This window comes from Strix aluco, chromosome 9 (genome assembly GCF_031877795.1).
Source record: "Strix aluco isolate bStrAlu1 chromosome 9, bStrAlu1.hap1, whole genome shotgun sequence".
Taxonomy (NCBI): Eukaryota; Metazoa; Chordata; class Aves; order Strigiformes; family Strigidae; genus Strix; species Strix aluco.
Window position 1 is genome coordinate 14293944 of NC_133939.1, and position 20035 is coordinate 14313978.

Here is a 20035-nt window from a genome sequence, read left to right on the forward strand (position 1 = left end):
CAACAATAGAATATTAAGACAAACCTGCCAATCTTACCTGCAGAGGTATAAACTGGTTGTGAGAACCAACTGGTATAGTTCCTGCAAGAGACACACTTCCTGGATAGGAGCCAGGATAATAATGTTTAGGCACTGGAGCTCCCCAGGACACTGGACCAAACATGTGAGGTGATGGAGGCATTATATTAGCTGTGAAAATAAGTAACTTTTAGCTCTCTTTCATCAAAAAGAGGATACCAACTCCCCAAGACCCCAAAAGTACTCTAACCACATTTGTCTGCATGTTGTTTCTCTTTCCAATAAAGCCTCATATTCTTCATATTTACTTAAAAATAGGTAAGTATTTATTTATTATCAGAAAAATTCCAAACAGTTCTGCTTTTACAGAACTACATCTAGATGACAGCACAGTAAGAGCACTGAGTCACAGCATCTGCATTTCAGAGCGCACGTAAAAGGATCTTCACATCCTTAGGTGAGTGAACTGTATTAGCAGAAGGTTGCAAGTTTAAGCCATCCTTTTGAAACAAGTCAACAATATAGAAACCCTGAGGAAAAGAGAGGTAGCAGCTGCTGTACCGGTTGCTAGGATGCTACAATGGTGCTGACTCATTAATTACTAGCTGTGAACGTGAGCTTTAGTAGAATACAAAATAGACAGGAACCAGAAACACCACCAGGATTTTTAGCAATTTTTGGGGGGTTACTTACCATGCTAATGGTTGGCAGTGTACAACAGGATTGTAACTCAGTACTTCAGTGAAAGTTGGTTATAAACAAATAAAAACACTAATGCATAGATGACCATTAACTATGCAGCAGGGGGGGAAATAAATCCACGTAGAAAATCAAGAAAGAGATTTCTTACAAATTCTGGACTGGGACTATCAGCTTTGAACTAATTACTATTGTTCTGAAGGAAAAAAACCCCAACAAACCAACTAGGACTGAATGCACAAATACATTCTACAGGAAAATAAATAATTGGGAGATGTGATTCTTTGTATTGAATTAACCCGCAAACCGATGAGAAGAGGTCCATGAACTGTTTTTAAAGCAGTTCAGACATACATCTACATACACGAAGACCAAACATGGGGCTTTTTGGAGGGCATTAATTTTCATATAAAGAACTATTACCAGATATCATGACAATATTTGAAATGTGTACTAGTCAAATACTTACCAGGGGCTTGTGCAAATACTGGAGAAATAGATCCAGGTGGTACAGGAACTCCTAGTGGCTGATAATTTGGAAACACTGGTGGAGGCGGAGGTGGAGGCAAAGGGAAGTTTACTCCTATAGAACTCTATGAAGAAGGAGGTTCAGGATTACAAACAGACGCAGTGCAATAGAGACAAAGATTTTAAAAGATTCTTTGCATCCTCACCAAACGCTGTAAAGCAAAAAGCGCAGCTTTCTCCTTTGCTTCAGCTTCAGAATGACACTGCGGTCCATGAACCAACAAACCATTTGATAATTTTATGTGACAAACTGTCATGGTCTAGAAAAATGAGATAAGATTTTTGAGGGAATTTGTACTGCTGACAAACAAACTGTGAGACAGAGACAGAGGATTTGTTTGTTTTGAAAAAGGCAACAAAAGGACCTAAGATTTACTTTTAGATGGATTCCAGTGCTCAGTCCAAACGTTTAATATAGGACAGTTGAAACAAAGTTGAGAACTTTAACTTTTGTAGAAAAAGCTTTTTACCTGTGGTGTTTTTAGGAAGGAGAAATCTGGTTGCGACATTCCAACAAGAGAACAAATACGAGAAAGTTCGGAAACAGTAGACAGTGCAGGCTGTGGACAAGCAAAAGGGTGACCTCCAGCTTCCAGTGCTGGTGTGTTCTGAGGGCCTCCAGTGCTATGAGGCTTATTCATATAAGCAGCTGGAAAAAAAAATTACACTGGATCACAAACACTTCCTGCACTGAAAGGATAGCAGAAAAAAAACAGATTTGATTTTTTTTCTGGTATTTTCATATCCGATTAACAAAACCCACGAGCCTATATATAAAGAGATTTAGATCAGAATAAAGAAGTAGAACTGAAAAAAATGGACATTTTATTACTGTATTTTGAAACCAGTACGATACTGTTAGCTACGTTCTAAAATACAAGGTGAAGCTCTGAACTATGAGCTGATGTCTAAACATACCCAATTTTTTTGCTTGTCTATATTGCAAGGCAGCTCCATGGCAATCCTGTCTAGGGGGAGCAGGAACATCATTAACTTGGGATTTCATTTCATTTCTTGTTTCCAGGTCAGACCCATCTATCTTCAAAATCTCTTTGAGCATCTGTGTTCCTTTCTTTAAAAATAAAATAAACCACTCAGAGACATGATGGCATTCAGATAATACTACCTTCTTACTTAACTCTGAATATCATAATTGGTAACAAAATCTGAATTTTTGTTTTCCTATCAATTACATTTTATCAAAGCACAGATAACAGCATCTTAGCATAAACAAATGTTTGTTAATTTACTTTGAGAATAGCTAATTAAAAGCTCCTCAATACGTTTCCAGAAGCAGTATGAGGTTTCATGGAGTTTCTTTAAATAGAAGCATTGGTGCTAAGATAGCAGATGCTAAATTGCAATGTAATGATTCCTGCAGTATACAGACCATAGCAAATGATTGTGGTGACAGATGTTCTTCATTTGTAACTCTTGCTTCCTTGGAGTAAGTCTGTACTTCGTTTTCTTTGGAAATTTTCAAAGAAGCTAGAAGGCTTTCAAGTTCATTGTCCTTCTTAAAACAAGTTTAAAAAAAAGGTACATCAACTTAGTATATTACAAGCAGGTACAAGAGGAAAGGTATATTAGTTTGAGATTGATTTTATGCTCATTCAGGATTTTTTTTTCTCTTAGCTTGGGCAGATCACAGTCATATCGGCTCAGAGCGTGATCAGGTATCCAGAGACTACATCAAGTTTCACATACTAAAAAGATGCAAGTATTGAGCAATAGAGAATTGATTTAAAGAATGTTCAAGGTTATACAGGTTTGTCTTATATCTGTTATAAATGTGAATTTGCACACAAGTGACCAGGAGTAATTGGAATGAAATGGACTAGAAACTGAAGTTATTCAAAGAGCACAAAAAAATCAACTATCTAGATCCTACCTTTCCACCTGTACAGGGACCATCAACTGCAGTCTTCTGATTTACAGACACGTTGGGACTTTCATTCCTCTTCAAAAGTTTGACATTGTACTTATTCACACCTGCAAAATTCTGAAATAAACTGCAGCATTTATTATTGACTACTAATACTCCATTACTCATTATAACACAATCCTATTAGAAATGCATCTGCCAATAGCTTTCACAAGCTACTATTCTTAGAGGATTTCAGCTTACTGAAAAGTTAGCATTTGTGTCTTCCCATTACAGCATTGCTTTTAAGAGTCTGAGAGGAATAGAAAAGTCATTTGGTATCATCATTATACATCTTATGCACTTTCTCTCATTTTCTGTCTATAAAATCTCTAGAGAAAAAAAAAAATCTCCAAAATAAAATTTACCCAGTAAAAGAATCAACTAAGAGAGAAATCTATAAAATGATGAATCAGACCAGAGTAAAATGAAAAGAATATATTTACTCAGTACAGAAGAAATTACCTGTTTGTTTGATATTTTATTATGTGGCTGACTTTCACCTCTTGTAACTTTGGAATCTTCTTTAACTACAAAAGAATGCATTCTTTTGAAATGCTCTTAAAAACTGTAGTAATAATCAATACTCAAAAAAACTAGTGACTCCACTGAGTACAGAGTTGCATTGATTTGAATGGTTGCATCAAATGTTTAATTCATACTTTATAGGTCATTTGGTGTATGCTTTTCTTATAGGATAAAATAAAACGAAGTATATGCAATAATATATCTAATTTTATATTCTACAAATATGAACACAAGCAAATTTTGAAAATCAAGTTGTGGGGCATTTTGTTTTTATATCAGATGGGTGGAATGTCAACATAATGCAGAACAGCTTGATTAAAAAGTTCAGGATTAAGTGTACAATAACCTAATACACACACTAGGGACATTATTTGACAATAACAAGTGCAACGTAGTGTTTATATAACTAAACTATTTTCTGTCAATAACTACAAAAAAACCAATAGGCATTTCAGTGAAGATCAAATAAAGCAAGTAGCTCTCCTAAACAAAGTTTCTAATTACAGTACTTACATTTTTTATATGGGTCCTGTTTTCTCTGCTGACCTTTAAAGCTGCTGTCATTGAATCCTGGCTTATAGAACTGATTGCCAGTTCCCAGCTTGATTTCCTGAGGTAGAACTGCACCCTAGGATTTCAAACATCAAACCTTAACCATAAAACTATATATATCTATCATTTACATAGTAATCCCATATGATTACCTCTTTCCAGAGCTATGCATACCCTGTGTAACAATATTTTCACCCACAGGACTTATTTGTAACATTAAACCAGAAAGACTTCTGATGTAATGAACTGACATATAAAGTTAAGTACCTTCATATTTTGAACCCAGGGATCTGTTTAAAGTTTTTATACTAACCTTCTCGTGCATGTTTTGCTGAGTGTGGTGAGACTTCCCAGAACTCTGCAATGATTGCCATATGCTGCAGAATTCATCATCTTGCTTACTCTGTGCCTGACAAAATAAAAACAACACCCCCAACAACTCAGCAGCTATAAACTCAACTTCTGAATAGCTAATCATCTATAAAGACATTCTGAAATTTGTAAGGTCCCAGTTTAACAGTGCCCAGATGACAGAAATTTTGATACTGACACCAGCAGAATTTGCAGTTATTTAGTGTGGTGGGTTGTATTTATGTAACTACTTTTCCTAAGAATCACTGTTAAACTGAAATAAGCTTAGTTTGTTTTGAGATTGTTTTTGTTTTGTTATTAACTGAAGTTATGAACATAGGAAAGATCACTGAGTATAACTATACTCAGATAATAATTCCAAATGGTTTCAAAAGCATGCTCTCATACTGGTAGTATTATTAAATTTTATTATTAATGACTTATTTTGTAAGGCCTTATCAATCAGGCTGAATTGCTTCGTAACATTACAGGTATGTTACCACAGAACTGACACCCAGCCACATAAAAAACACACTTGAAAATCTAGCATCTAAACAACGATAACACAGGATACTATACTTATTCAAGAACTGGGACGAGTTCTGCTCCACTCTGTATCCGGACTAAAAATATCTGATGTACTAAAACAAAGCTGTCTGTTAATAATGAGAAAATGACAACCACTGTAAATAGGGGGCCAAAATAAATACTGAGACTTTTGGGTCCAATACTAAATGAATCAGAACACTCACTTTATTTTTCTGATTACCACTCAGAAATGATCCTTTCTGGGGTGAGTTAGAGTTGCCCTGATTTTCAGCCCTGAGATTGTAATGCTGTCTTCCATTCAGTTGCTAAATCATTGAGAGAAAAAAAAAAGCATTTCATTGCCTTAAATTTTCTTTTGGAAAGTAGTTTTTCTTGTATAGACTTAGAACACATGGGACAATTCTTCTGAAACACACCTACAGCAACATGAAGTAACCCATTAAGCTAATTTCCTTTAAAGAAGTCACTTATTAAAAAATAAAGTTTAATTAAACCAATAAGAACCCCAATTCATCTGTAATTTTTCCTCCTTTATTGTATTTTCAAAGAAAGTAAATAATAACTAAGAAGCAAAATTGACAAGGAAATAATGTCTTCTCTTTCTGAGCATGGACAACCTTGACCTACAGGAAGCATTACTTGGAACAGAGCTTTAAGGAAATAATTGCATCTCTGCCCAAACAAACTATTTGTTGACACCAAACGTGGTGTCACTGCTCCAAACTAAATATCTGTCTCTTGGAAATGCAACTGGAGCTACTCAAAGCAAAACAATTGTCAATAAGGAAATTTCGGTCCCTTTCATTAATGGATTAACTCATTTCTCCAAGAAAAGAAATATCCTACTTCTAATATACTGACATAAAAATTAAATTTTCTTTGTACCAATGAAGATAACCATGGCTACAATTCAGCTTTTAGGGAAAAACATTTTTGTACAAATGAAAGAAAAGTCTTACTTGAGTAGGGACAAAAAGGGAGCGAGGAGAATGGTTGAGGCCTCCCAGGTGCACTTTTTGCGAGCATACAGATGACAAATCAGATGCATATGAATTGTAGTTATTCACAGCTGGCTGAGGTTTAACTATGGCCGTCAGTTTTTGATTTCCCATTTCTGACCGACTACCATGAGACAGGTTAATTAAGGCACTTGATGGCAGCCGATAACCTCTGGCAGGAGAGCACCTTAAGAAAAGCAAATTGCATAGTTGTTTCATGTAGGTTAATTGTTGACATTTCAATGTATCTAACAACACTGTTGCCTCTATGCCAAAAGATAACCACTCAGGTTTGAACAGCAGAGGCTGAAAACTATCCAATATTGAAAACTAGCACCATTACACACAGTGTTAACCCTACTGTGCTCCCCTTTGGCCTCTGGCTGTCAAAACCACAAAACAACAGTAATTATTACTACTCTGCGTTTATACTGTACCTTTCAGTGCTGAGCTCAAAGAAATTTTAAAGATGGGTGAATTGTTATAGCATAGTTCTGTAGTAAATATTTCTGCAAAAAATGATGAACCAGGAAACAATATTCTTTTCTTTTTCCAAGATAAAAACTGAAGTCAGTAGCAGAATTATAAATTGAAATTAAGCAGTATTTAGCCAGTTCTATATCTTCCTTTATGATTGTGAATACTGAAGAGTATCTGTGTTACGAGGACATGCTCTTGCAAGGGATAGGATTGTGTTATGCTTGCTGAACACAGGGAATAGGTGAGATTCTCCTCTACTTTCTGTTATAAAAAACTTAATTTATCTAAGAACAACAGTAAAATGAAGGCTGCTGTGTAAATTAGAGCTCTTAGAAGTTTACCTGCTTACTTAAATACTGAAGAGTTAGCACACCTTTTAAAACAAAAGCATTAACCATGCATCCACCTCCTGAAAAACAGTTCAGGTTTTTAATGGTGGTCAGAATTTAGTGACAAAGTATCAATTATTGAGAATTCAGAGTCCCTCCTTCAGAGGAACAGATGATTACTGACTATTTTTTTAATCTATGTGTTATAGACATACTGATAACAACCTGTCTTCTACATATTTGTTTTAGAAAGACATTTGGATCTAGTGCTTTATTCTTCGGGTTCATAGTTGCTTTGTACAAATCAGAAGCTTCTAAATATGCAAAAAAGCCTAGAGAGCATTTCCAAAATACAGTATGATTCATAAAAATTATCCCTACTCAAAGAGAAAACAGAAACACAAAAGAAATAAAAACCAACCAACACTATCAAGAAACAAAGTTTTAAAAAGAGTTGTTAAAAATACTCAACCAAACCAAAGGCAACAATTTCATGCCATCAATATCAATAACATGAAATGACTATGAAACCCCCTGCACAAACCTTATCGTTAGGCCTCCAAGGAATTCTTCATCAAACAAAACTTCAAAAAGCACATCTGTTTCTCTACTGGCTATAGAAAACAAAGTAAAATGTCATCCTATATACATAACAGGAGCTGTTTTAATCTAAATTATGCAAATATCTGTATTAGTTATGCAATAAACAATGAAAAGACCAAAAACTAATTAGCACCAAAAAAATGCTTATTCCTTAAATGAGTAATTTCATTAACAGCGATTTGAAAACACTTCTCAAAGTCATATATGGCTGCCCTTTTAGATATACTTTCAACAGAAATGTATCCTGCATAACAACTTGTTAACCTGCATTAGTAGAACTCCAGTTTATAACAGTATGTCACAGTAGTCAGCAACTGCCAGAAAAGAGATGCAAACCATCTTTACATTCAGTCAGAAACCGAAAGCTTTAACATTACCTTCTTGCATAATGATAGACTAATACTCCTTTAAAATTATACTAGTATATAATCCTTATGGAGAAAAGAATACCTTTTTTTAAAAGCTGCACTCAAGTCTAGTCTATTCAAGATTCTGTTGGATGCAAACTGAATGAGAAAGCAACTACTTAAATGCCAGGTAAGTAAACAATTTCTATTACTAGATCTCAAACTGCTATACCCAATGTGATTCGGTAAATCCTTTTGTTTACCTGAAATAGATTTATGGATAATCTTCTTGTCAAAGATGGTGTAAATTCATGCCATTTGACAGAAATGGAGTATCAGAGTAAAAACCAAACTCCAAATAAAAGAATTTAAGACAAATTGTACCTGGTAAAATTTTATGTTCAGTGTAAGTATTAAGGCTTGTTTTTATGTCTACTTCTCTTAACTTTGCCCATATCTTCCCATAACTTCATTTTGTTCTTTTTTTGCAGCCTGTGTTCTCTCTCATTGATCTCTCTGCCTTCTTCATATTAAAAAGGAACAAAAGGCAAGCAATTTCTTATTCTTATACAGCTACAGAACACATGGAACTCAAACAGAATACCTGTAGGTTTAATTCAAAACAGTAAATATGTCATTAATGGCCTCAAGTTGCATATGCTTCATAGGTGAGAAATTTCTGTGCATTCACAACCAATACACAAAACACTTTTCTGAAGCCTTCTTTCGTATCACTAGCTGAGCCATTATAACGCTAGAATTAAGAAGAAAATATTACCTCCTTTAATTCCTATAATGGTACCTCGAAGACCAACTGGAACGGAAAAGTTCTCTCTCACATTGACAACACGGTCAAACAGCCTGTACTCTGCATCTCGATCTGGAACAACCCCATTCTGTTGTTCTAATGGCTGACAGTAACCAAAAGACTGTGTTAATGTTTGCAAAAAAATAGGGATTACAGTCAAAATGCATTTATAATATTATCTGAAACACACTATAAAGCAAACTTTCTGAAAAAAATTATTATTTCAGAACACAAAATCTTCCCTCCCCAGACACAAAGCAAACTTTCACCTTTTTTCTTGCAACTCTCTCTCACTGCTTCTGCCTAAGAAACATCAGTGCTGTACATGATCCAAGGCAGACCAAGGGGTCAATTTAGACAAAATAAAACCATCAAGTGTAACCTGCCTGTCAGTAACACGGGCATCTGTGAAATACCAGGCAAGATCAGCAGTTGGTCAGTTCAGGTCAAGAACTGAATAAAAAGCAAAACAGGGCAGAAAAGACAAGTGGGATGTACATTTTAGTTTGCCTTCATTATACAGGCAATAAAGACTGTAGAAGCATGAAGGACAGAAGGTAGAAAAGAACTGAAAGTCAGCAGTGAGGGAGTTTACAGTTAGTAGAAGTTTTCTCCTTTTAGAGACAGACTACTGTTCTCAAATTGGTTTCCTAGAAGGCATCGTAAAACTTTTTCTTCCATCAATACTGGCATAAAATTCCTCTCTCTGAAAATTGGTAAGCTTAGGTAAAATAAGTATGATCTGGACAACTTAACTTCAGAAAAACCCCTTTCCACATCACTTACTCTGTACAGCAAATGGGGTTTCACAGTTACCCGCACCTTCTTGTTGCTCTTTCTTTGCTAAAGGAAAGGAACAAAAAGTCATTACAAACTAGCGCAGGAACAAACACTGGATTTCACGTACAACAAAACACCCGAAAAGATAATGTAGAATTCTTTTGTTTGTTTTAGATAAAGGTATACAGCTTCCACGAAGTCTTTAGGATGATTAAATCCAGTTTTTGGCATGGTTGATTTCTTACCAAAGCTTTGGCATTGTTTGGCTAATTCCAGAATTCACATCAATTTTATTAACATGTCCTTGCAAGTAATTTCAAAGAAATCAGCTCATTATTTCATGTGGCTTTGCCTTTAGCTTTTGCTCTAGCAATTTCCGTGGCCTCTTTTTTCATCTGCGGCCTTCAGAAAGCAACTTTCTAATTTTCCTCAGACCAAAGAGAAACTGCAAGGGAAGAACAGCTGGGATTGCACTTAGAAACATCACTTAAGTAGTTCAGAATATAATACTGACACTTGTTCCTTTCTGAAATCACCAAAAGGCAGAGTTCAGAGTACAGCCTAATGCTGCTGCATCGCCTCAAAAAGAGTGAGTCAATTACAAAGATTAATAATGAGCTCTTCTGAATTTCTGGGACAATTCATATTACAAATTCAGATCTCACATTACATTCTGTATTCTTTTCTCTGGAATGACAAGTAATCTTCAATCGTCTTATTCTAACTCAAGAACTTGGAAAATAATGAGCTGCTGCTGCTTTTTGGTTCACCCCTGCTCACAATGATGTCAAGCTGCATACCTTGCATTTCTCTATTTCTTCTTCAATTTTCTCAACAATGGCTGCATCCAAAATTTGCAAGTCACAAGATGAGCGAGACAAAGCAGACACAGGATGTGCCTTTAACCAGGCAACAATTTCTTGAACTTTCTCAGCGCTAAATAAAAAACAACATGAATTAAAACTTTTAACTGCATAAACTAAGCATCTTACCACATTTTCTGATTTAATCAGTCAAGTATTATGATATAGGCACAATGCTTGCACACATTCATAAAGTAACAGAATTTAAGTGTTCTGTATGAGTTTACAATAGGGATAAAAAAAAAAAATCTAACTAAATCATGCAATACTGTTTCAAAATGATAACCTGAAGTTTTTTCTCAGGAAAAAAAATTTAAAATGAAATTATTTAAAAGTAAGCAGTAAATTATGTTTACATCCAACCAACTAACCATGTCCAGCTGTGATTCAAGGTTCTGTGAACAGCTGTTTCTTACCACACAGTAAGAAAAAACTTTGGGGCATGCCTCTATGGTAAAATGGACCACAAACCTTCTAACAGAAGATTCTTATAGTAGAAGAGTCCCACAATGGTATATCTGCCGGCTAAGAGTCCTGCAGAGTGCAGCATCATGCAGACTTACCAACACAAGCTGAGTTGGGCTTACTAGCTAATAATAAAAGCTTTTTTAATGTTACTGTGGTGTATCTGGAACCAAGGTTGCTCCTTGTCTCCCATGAAATCGACTGAACTAAAAATGTCTAAAATACCTTCAATTCTGTGTACGTTATTTTTCAAATTCAAAGTGATCTTAAGCAATTAAAATAATTATTGCTTATTTTCCAGAAATGAACTTTTGGTGACTTTGTGACTATTCATAACTATGCTTACTGAAGGTTACTTTAAAAGCAAGAATTATAAAGTAGCCATCAAAAATTAGATTTCTCATTTACTGGACTTGAGATAGGAGTCTGACAGAGACTTGGAATTCACAACTGGAATGTACAACGTTCTGGTAATTTTTTCAGTGTCATCACTGAACAATCATGCTGCTCAAGGAACAGCAAGATTTCAGTTACATAACAACCACTATATGATCACCACCAATTTCACAATGTTATCAGCCTTTATTCTTCTTCTTCTAGGGGGGAAAAAAAAAAAAAAAAAAAAAAAGGAGAAAGATGGCTTACCCATTCTCATCCTCTCCAGGCCAAATGTCATCTTCATAGAAGATATCTTCCTGGCTGTTCTTGGCTATATAATTAAACAGTTCAGGGACCCTAAAAAAACCAAATAAATGGAAGACAAACTTAGTTTCACATCAGCATAGACCACAAAAAAGCCTCATCAAAACAAACTCTGACAGGCTTCAAAATTTCTGGAGCCCAGGCAGATTATTTTTTACTTAATTTAGTGTCACACTGTTAATTTGGCAACAGTAAGCTGTTGACAAAAGTACTCTATTCCAAAATATGCTTCTCCTGGGAAGGAGAGATTGTTGGAAGGAGAGTATTAGAATAAAAGAAATTCCATCAAGCAATCCCCAAAAGCAAACTCATCACTTCTTAGAAGATCTGTGTCTGAAGAACAAAATCCAAAGACTGATATGAAGGCGGATAATTTAGATTAAATTTATATCCAATATTTACCTTTCTAAATACTCAGCAAGTAGTTGTTCTACTGCAGAAGAATACATCCATTCATTTCCAACCTTCTTAGTATAGCCAGGAACTTCTTCATTTTTCTTATTGAACTTCAGGTTTAGCCCCACATTTGCTTTGTGATCTCCATGAGGACTGGAAATAAGAAAAAGTTTGTTAACTTGCAATGATATATATGTGTGTACATACATTAAAAACCACACAAACATACAGCCTTAAACCACAGAAAAATTCAATTAACAAGTAATCTTTACTTATTAGCATTGCGACAGCTGTAAATGTTACAGGACATAAGCTGTGCTACAATAGCTGTCCACATACATGCCCATACCTTACTGCAAAGGAGGGTGGGGAATATAGAAGGATGTAGGATGTATAGGGAATGTAGAAGGATGTCCCTGAACAATCACTTGGGAACAAATGCACATGTCAAATCACAAGAAGATGTTTATGCATCAATCACTTCTTTAGTGAGCTGTCCTAGGAAACTACAATTCTGACATTCAGAGAACTATAGGGATTGCCTCCCTTACATACTTTAAGCAGTTCTAGTCTTAACTAGTTCTTAAAAAAAATTACAGGTACAATTATCCCTTTATACTAGCAGTAATGGTAAGAACAGTGACATTAGATCCCAATACCACTTGTTATTCTCAGTGTGGCAAAGTCAGTTCAAACTCCTGCTTCAATGATTCAAACAGCTAACCAGGAAAGTCAATTTATGTCTTTCTACAATACTAAAGCCAACAGAACAACTCTCCAGTAAACAGAAATGAAAAAGAAGTTTATGGTATTAGAGAAAAACACTGCATATGGACTTAGTTTTCAGCAAATATCCTTTAAAGAAAGCTTCACATCACAGAACAGTTATGCACTTGGTAAGAATAGCACTTAAACATAGCAGAAATTGTGTAGAGTTGTATTAGAATTTAGAAGCTTCTCTACAGACAAAATTCACTGAGAGAACTTACTTTTTCTTTGATCCTCTCCCAATAAAGATACTCCCTGTAAATCTGGAGACAAGATATCCACTTACTCCAAGACGGCTGGCCAAAATATATGCAGGATTGTATTTCACAGAATATTTCTTTAAAACAAACAAACAAACAATATTGGCAATTCCTGAAGGATAAGGATTTTTATACAAAGGGCAAATGAATAATATGGAAGTATCCCTTAAAGACATTTACCACTGCAAAATGTATTTGACACATTGTTTAAGCTTTTATTAGAAAACCAGAAGCACTTACATGCTGGTTCTGTATTAAAGGATCAAGCTGGGGTTCACATGGAATATTGAAAACTACACGAATTCTACCTTCTGTGATCACATCACGTGAATCTTGAACCTTGGAGAGAAACACAGCACATTAAAAATGTTATTTAAAGCCATCAGTCTTTGGATACTAGACCTCATAGTCTATCAACAATTTTGCTGCAGTAGGCACAGAGATGCTTTGGGATTCATCATCTTGCCTTGACCTGTGCACTGCTTCCTCAGAGAGGCAATCAAACAGCATTAAATCAAAGGAATCCATGACTGAAAATAGTCCAAAATAGGAACTCTATGTATTGCAAGTTATCCCAAATAATGAGTAAAAATAATCCTGCATTCAAGCTATGCTACCCTTTTCCTGTTATGCCAACTCCTCCTCTGACTAAACCACCAGGGAACCTTTGATTTAAAATTTTAGCTAGCAGATGACCACAACTGCCACACAACACCTTAGATTATTTTAGGCTTGCAAACAAAGAAATCTAGGAGAAAAAAAATGTTAAACTAATGGAACTAACTTCTCCCATGCAGCCGTAGTAAGGAGATCCCAGCATAAAGGCTGTACTTCCAGGAGGAAACAAGTCATCCAAAGTTTTGATGTTTGAAAAACGAGAGTCAAAGGCTTTGATATCCTACGTGAAAAAGACAAAGTTGATAATGGTAAATATCTTTCAGTTCCAGTATAATAATTAAAAAGTTCATATAAATAGACACTTATTCTAAAACATTATCTGAGTCTGAAATAATTCATCAAAAGCAAAGAAATAAATGGTGTTACACAAGCAACTATGCTACCTCATAGAGGACCACTACTGTAATTCATTCAAAGTATCATCAGTAAAAAGATGACAAAAGCCATTTTTTCCAGTAAGATCACTACATTGTGCAATAGGGTCCCAAATTTTGTGACAAAATACTTGGCTAAGCACATCATACTTCTTTATACAGTAAATTACATTAAGATGCGTATTTTTGTTCATTCTTTTGTTTTAAAGGAGCATACACTCTTTCCTTTCCATGCACCCCCACCCCAATGGAGTAAGGACCTATATGCAAGATGATACTGAATTTGTATATTTACCTTGACAACAGTTTGGTAAACAAAAGGAAGAACTTGTTTTGACCACTGCTTCTCCAGATAAACTTCTCCATTTTGGTTTAGTTGATACCTATTACCAGTGAGTAACTGAGCATATACAACTATTGATGTTTCATGAATAATTATCCCTTTTCTTCTCTGGTACCTGAATACAAAGCAGAACATTTAGTTTGATTACAATAACCAGAATTGAACCAAGAGGGTGAATTTAATTTATTGAAAAAAAACAAAAACAACAAAAAACTGCCCCTCTTAACAAAAGGATTCCAATAGTCTGCTTCCTGTTTTATAAAAAATGCCCAGAATGAACAGCTTAGCCAATTGCTTATTCATTGTTGCACAGCCATCACTACATAGTTACGTGTGTTAATTTAAACACATTTTACCTTTACAGTGGGAAGGGCTGGGGTCAATTAAGGCAGTTAACTCAAATGACAGATAATAAAATGGCAAGCTACTGTAACTCAGTTGTGTTCCACCAAGCACCCACACTCTAGAAGAGCAAGAACTTGTACTCAGATTTAACATGGTAAGCTACTGAAGTTATAACCTGATGCTGTATGACTCCATTCCATATACTCCCTACAACTGAAGATTACTAAAACCAGAACAGAAAATTGAGTGGGAGAGTAATTACTGAACTCAGTCATTTGAGAATTCTTTTGTAACAGCATCTAACTTTAAATACCTAGGGACTAACTCCATATACTTTGAAATTTCAACATAAGCTCTTTTATGTTATTTTTTTTTAAATTCCAGCAGACTCATTAACTTTGATCATCAAGTTTGCACCAGCTCTTCTCTGTTACTTAGGTCTGTAAGATAGCAACAAAGTTAAGCTGTAAAATGCAAAGTTACACTTTAATTTTCAAAGTTACTTACTGCTCTGAAATGCCTTGAACTTCTTTTAACCATATGCTTTGTTCTTTATCTCCAACGTATGCCACTTTAGTTGGGGGCACTGCATTTCCCATGTAAAGTTTCTGTGTGCCATGTGGTTCTTCCAAATAAAGCCTTGAGAATATCATGACAAGTATGAATTTAACCTAATAAGATTAATCTAGACATAACCAGTTTTGAGCAAAACTTAAAATAGTTAGAGATTACTTGTTAACGACATAGAAAACTTACAGCATCTTTTTCTCTACCCGTTCCACAATAGGCCATGCATCATATTTTTTATAAAAAATACCAGTGCATATGCTGAAAGGCAGGTTGTATAGAAACGTTTTCTTTTACATTATTCCGTGTGGATTTCTGTGCATGCATTTTTCCCTCAAAGTTAAGAATGAACTCTCCCAAACTTCTATATCTATAGCAAAATACTGAAGCACTAGACTTCTACAGAGCTAACCAAACCTCAGAACAGTGTGAAACAAAGGTTCTTCCACCAAGCAACCTTTGATACATCTGGACTAATTTGATGTTACAATATTATTACAAAATGTATTACAATAAAACCAAAACTTTTGTACAGCCTAAGGGACTTTGAACAAAACAATAAAGATGACAAACAACTATGTATGAAATGTCTCTTACTTAGTTTCTCCATCTGACACAGCAACAACTCTGGCTTCTTCGAGGTGTGGCCAGTTAACAAAAACACGCTTTCCAAGTACCAAACTGGCAACATTTTCTACCATCTGAAAAAAACCCAGAAGTTACTATTACTAATGGTTTAGCATATTAAAGATTTTTGTTCAAATATTTTTCAAACTGTTTTTGCAGTAAAAACTAGTTAAAGAACAGATTTTCTTGCAGAATGAAAAGCTCATTTTATCTTATTAAATTGTATTTTGATACATATTACATAAATCTCTTGATTAGAAATGGAGAATCATGTATCATTTATTAGGACAAAGTATCATATTCCAAACACGGCCCTCTACATGTTGCATGTTAGCTGTAGGACCTGGGTTGATTTACATTGCTGGTATAGGCTTACCATGTATTTTTTTGTTAAATCACTTAGAACTATTATGTTCTGTTTTTCCAATTAGTTTCTGTTATTTCTCTAATATATTATTTTGGCTTACTTAATTCTCTTTGCCATGTATCTTGACTATTCACTCTCCCTACATCTAAAATAAAATTCTGTCTTCTTGTTTCCCTCCTCCCTCCTTTCCTGGTTTTATTTATCACTAAAACTTTTATTTTCCTGGATTTTCCTTTTGCTACCTAATATTTTTGATTATGAAATAGTTGGCTTTTAAAGGATTTAGAAAAAATATTTTGCTTCTTAAAGTCTCTGCATCAACTCTTTCCTCTAATTCCTCTATCAGTCTCATTTAAGGGGAAGGTGTAAGTCTGCTTTGTTGATGAAAAAGGACTGATTATAAGGGAAAAAGTGTCTATATACTCTGCTACACAAATGACAAGGGGTACTGGTCTGGAGACTCTGCTTCCTTGCATTTATGCCAATTTCAACTATTAATTAGTCAGGAGGAAGTCTCACCAACTCCTTACCTGAGAACATCTGATGAATACCACAGAGAAATGCCAGAAACTCTACTAAGGAGACTGACATTTAACATTTTGAAGTCAGGAGAAGTTTAAATCCTTCAGCAGACTCTCAAAATTCTAGACTGTTCCCCACACAAATTCAGCATTTTAATCCTAATGAACTCTATTTTTTACTATTAACTGCAACAGTCAACAAAAGCTTTCAGTGTGAACTAATATTGTTGATGTTTTCAATGAACTAATTCAGCTGATGTTTTCAAAATATATACTGACAATACTACCATCTAATGGTCTGAACTTTGGGCTGGGAGCTAAGAACTCCAGAGTTCTTAATCCAGTAATTAATTCTATGGTCTTGAACATACAGCCATATCTCTCCTTCCTATTAATCAAATTTTAACAACTTATACATAAAGCTCGTTTTGAAATCAAGCATTACTAGTTGAAGTTTAAAAAAAATCTCGAGATAGTCTTTTAAATTAACTATTCAATACATTTAACTATATTTTAATAAATGCTTGGGATTTAAAAATTTAAAAAACTTTTTCAGTACTACTCTATAGACATTTTTCTCCTATAATACACTATTAAGATATAAATAACCAACATTTTACATCTGTTTATTTAACAAATTCAGTGTTTTTATGACAAGTTTTTTTGTCTGGGTTTTTTTGAGGGGGTTGTTGTTTGTTATGAGCTGAATGCTTACCTGCTCTTTTGAGTTCTCATCAGCTGTAATTTCTAACATCATGTTCTCTCCATGGCTGTTTTGCTGAAACACCTGTACACCACTTTTTCTAAGATAGAACTGGGCAAAAACAAAACAGCACATAAAACTTACTTGAATCCTTATATAGTTTTTTATTCAATTGAAAATGTCAGAAGAGAGAAATCTTTTACCTTATGTTTAATGTGCTTTAAAGTGGGAAATCCACAAAAATATAATGCACTCTTGTTGATTTTAGTTATCTTATTGTGGGTTATTTCTACAAGCCAAGCATCCAAAGGTATTGTTTTATACCTAAAAAACAAGGTGCACAACGTTTGTTCGTACAAATTGACCTTCAGCTCTAGAAACTCTCATTACTCATTCAAACACTCATTAGGTGACAAACCCTTTGACTTTCCTGCAAGGTGGCAATTTATTTAAGCCACTTGGAATCTATACAAGGGACTATAAAAACCCACACTATTGCTGCAAAGAGACTAGCTAGGAAAAAGGCAAAACTTCAAGCCACGGTATGACCTAATCTCACTATTTTAGTTCACTGTTATTGTCAAATTCTACACTAGCAGTTGTTCCATATGGTATCATTCATCTTCACAACTATTCATTCTTCACTGAGTGTAATCCTGCAACAGGCATTCCTCCTGTATTTTGCTTTAAGTTTCACTACTCTTAAGGTTATGTTCCCATTTAACCTTGAAACCTCAGCCTGTGTGAAATAAAGCTGGCTAGTTTCAGTGAGAGGAAACTGAAAAACACCCTTGTGTTCAAACTCTGCACTGGATCCAAATGCTTACATTTTTTTACAAATGGTCTGGAATTAATGTGCTGATAAATCATCACTATTATCAGACATTTGTACCAGTCTTTCATCCTCTGTGTCATACAGAGTTTAGTAATTCTCTAGAGTGTTCTTGCCAACTTAGCATCAGTTCATCTGTTTTGCAAATTAACGTTTGAAGAAAAGGGACAAATACTTTCACCATGCCATCCACAACAAGTAACATCGAGTTCAACATTTTACATTTTTCAGTGTATATATTGGCATGTAAAAGCTTTGGTTAAAATGCTAATAGAAGTATTCTAACTACTTTTAGTCTAGTCTAAAATAGTTATGCTAGTGTTACCTCGTATGACATCTTTCTACTGCAGGGAATTTCTCTGGCCATGGTGACAGGTACTGGAACTCTGCATCTTTGTCATACCAGTACATTAAGCAAGCACTGTGAGTATTTCTTCGTTTCTCCTCTTCTTTTAGGCACTTATTACAGGATTCCATGGCCTGCAGCAGTCGTTTCTAAATTTTAGAGAAATTAGTGTATGTGAAACTGATAACAAACATTAGCATGGAAACATCTACATCAGGAAAGTCGATACCTGCATTTTTCTGGTTAATGTGTTAATTTTCTAATTGCAGCCTCACCCTTCCTCACGTCCCAGCTCTCTGATCAAAACAGGGCAATTACAACAGAATGGCTTTGGAGAATAGATTACCTTTTTGCAAATATGTTTCCAAAGACATATTTTGCCTTTTACATTTAACATACAAAGAAATATTAAAAAGATTTTAGATGTTATCATAAAATTCTGCAAAATAACTATTGAAAAAGCTTCAAAACCTTATGGGCCATTTAAGTAGCAACTGTTGTCTTTTGTGAGAAGACTAAGTGCCGTCAACCCTTCACTGCAAACTCTAGAAACAACTGATAGGCACACGTCACCCCCTATATATATCTTAATATCTAATCTGCACTTCTCTTTCCATCCACTCTTTGATGTGCTCAAATTTAATTTGATAAAAGATATTAGAACAACGTATATAATAATGTTATCCTGTATGCAAAAAGAAAAAGTTACTCTTTTATTCCTCTCTGTTAATATTTTACTGTTTGATTTGTACTTGAAGTTTTCTACCCATTACTGGTGTTCATGTGAAGAGATTTTCTGTAAAAAGACTTGTTTGGGGCTTTTTTTCCAAGTGTTTGTTTTATTTTACCTACAGACATTCTGTATTTTAATATGTATATAGAAATACAATTTTTTCCTCAAAGAATCCAAAACGAAATATTTGCATAGTTGCTTAAAAACATGAACAAACAACAAAAAGTCCACATCCCTTAAGACTTTTGCCACTTGAAGCTAACTTTGTCTGTGATAACTTAATCTAGCCTTACTCTCCAGGCAGCAAACATTTATGTTTTTCTCTGGTTTTATCAAGTGCTAATTTAAACTTCCATTTAATTGCATGTCTAACTGTTGATTAATTAAGAAGTTTAGCAGATTTGTTATGAAGCTTTTATAGACAGCAGATGTTGAAAGAAATTACCTCATCAATAAACGGGATTAATACTACAGCTTCCCATTCTTGCTGTTTTCCATTTAGGTCTGTTTTAAAATCCAGTGGATAATATTCTATAATAGGAGAGTCTTGACTAATCATCAAATGCTAGGAAAACACAATAGAGGAATTAAACATCATCAAGAGACAGTTTAGCGCTAATTCTAGGAAGAGATAAAGTAAGACTGTATTAA

At 34.7% G+C, this 20035-nt stretch overlaps 1 protein-coding gene across 6 annotated transcripts in view; it reads right to left on the reverse strand.

Annotated features, from left to right (window-relative positions):
* The window catches only part of XRN1 (5'-3' exoribonuclease 1), a 37812-nt gene that overhangs the window by 4720 nt on the left and 13057 nt on the right, over positions 1–20035 (reverse strand). For 4 of the 6 annotated variants that reach the window (XM_074833802.1, XM_074833805.1, XM_074833803.1 and 1 more), the window contains 28 exons: positions 19830–19949; positions 18631–18800; positions 17677–17797; positions 17486–17584; positions 15853–15956; positions 15196–15327; positions 14296–14458; positions 13733–13846; positions 13189–13287; positions 12910–13025; positions 11927–12073; positions 11468–11557; positions 10295–10430; positions 9501–9557; positions 8685–8817; positions 7501–7570; positions 6109–6334; positions 5353–5454; positions 4563–4658; positions 4211–4325; positions 3635–3699; positions 3137–3247; positions 2636–2761; positions 2164–2317; positions 1716–1894; positions 1392–1505; positions 1187–1310; positions 38–189 (listed from right to left, as the gene is read on the reverse strand). In XM_074833802.1, coding sequence (XP_074689903.1) covers positions 38–189; positions 1187–1310; positions 1392–1505; positions 1716–1894; positions 2164–2317; positions 2636–2761; positions 3137–3247; positions 3635–3699; positions 4211–4325; positions 4563–4658; positions 5353–5454; positions 6109–6334; positions 7501–7570; positions 8685–8817; positions 9501–9557; positions 10295–10430; positions 11468–11557; positions 11927–12073; positions 12910–13025; positions 13189–13287; positions 13733–13846; positions 14296–14458; positions 15196–15327; positions 15853–15956; positions 17486–17584; positions 17677–17797; positions 18631–18800; positions 19830–19949 — 3435 coding nt within the window. The remainder of the gene's footprint in view (positions 1–37; positions 190–1186; positions 1311–1391; positions 1506–1715; positions 1895–2163; positions 2318–2635; positions 2762–3136; positions 3248–3634; positions 3700–4210; positions 4326–4562; positions 4659–5352; positions 5455–6108; positions 6335–7500; positions 7571–8684; positions 8818–9500; positions 9558–10294; positions 10431–11467; positions 11558–11926; positions 12074–12909; positions 13026–13188; positions 13288–13732; positions 13847–14295; positions 14459–15195; positions 15328–15852; positions 15957–17485; positions 17585–17676; positions 17798–18630; positions 18801–19829; positions 19950–20035) is intronic. The other 2 variants (XM_074833804.1, XM_074833806.1) reach the window with 2 other exon arrangements.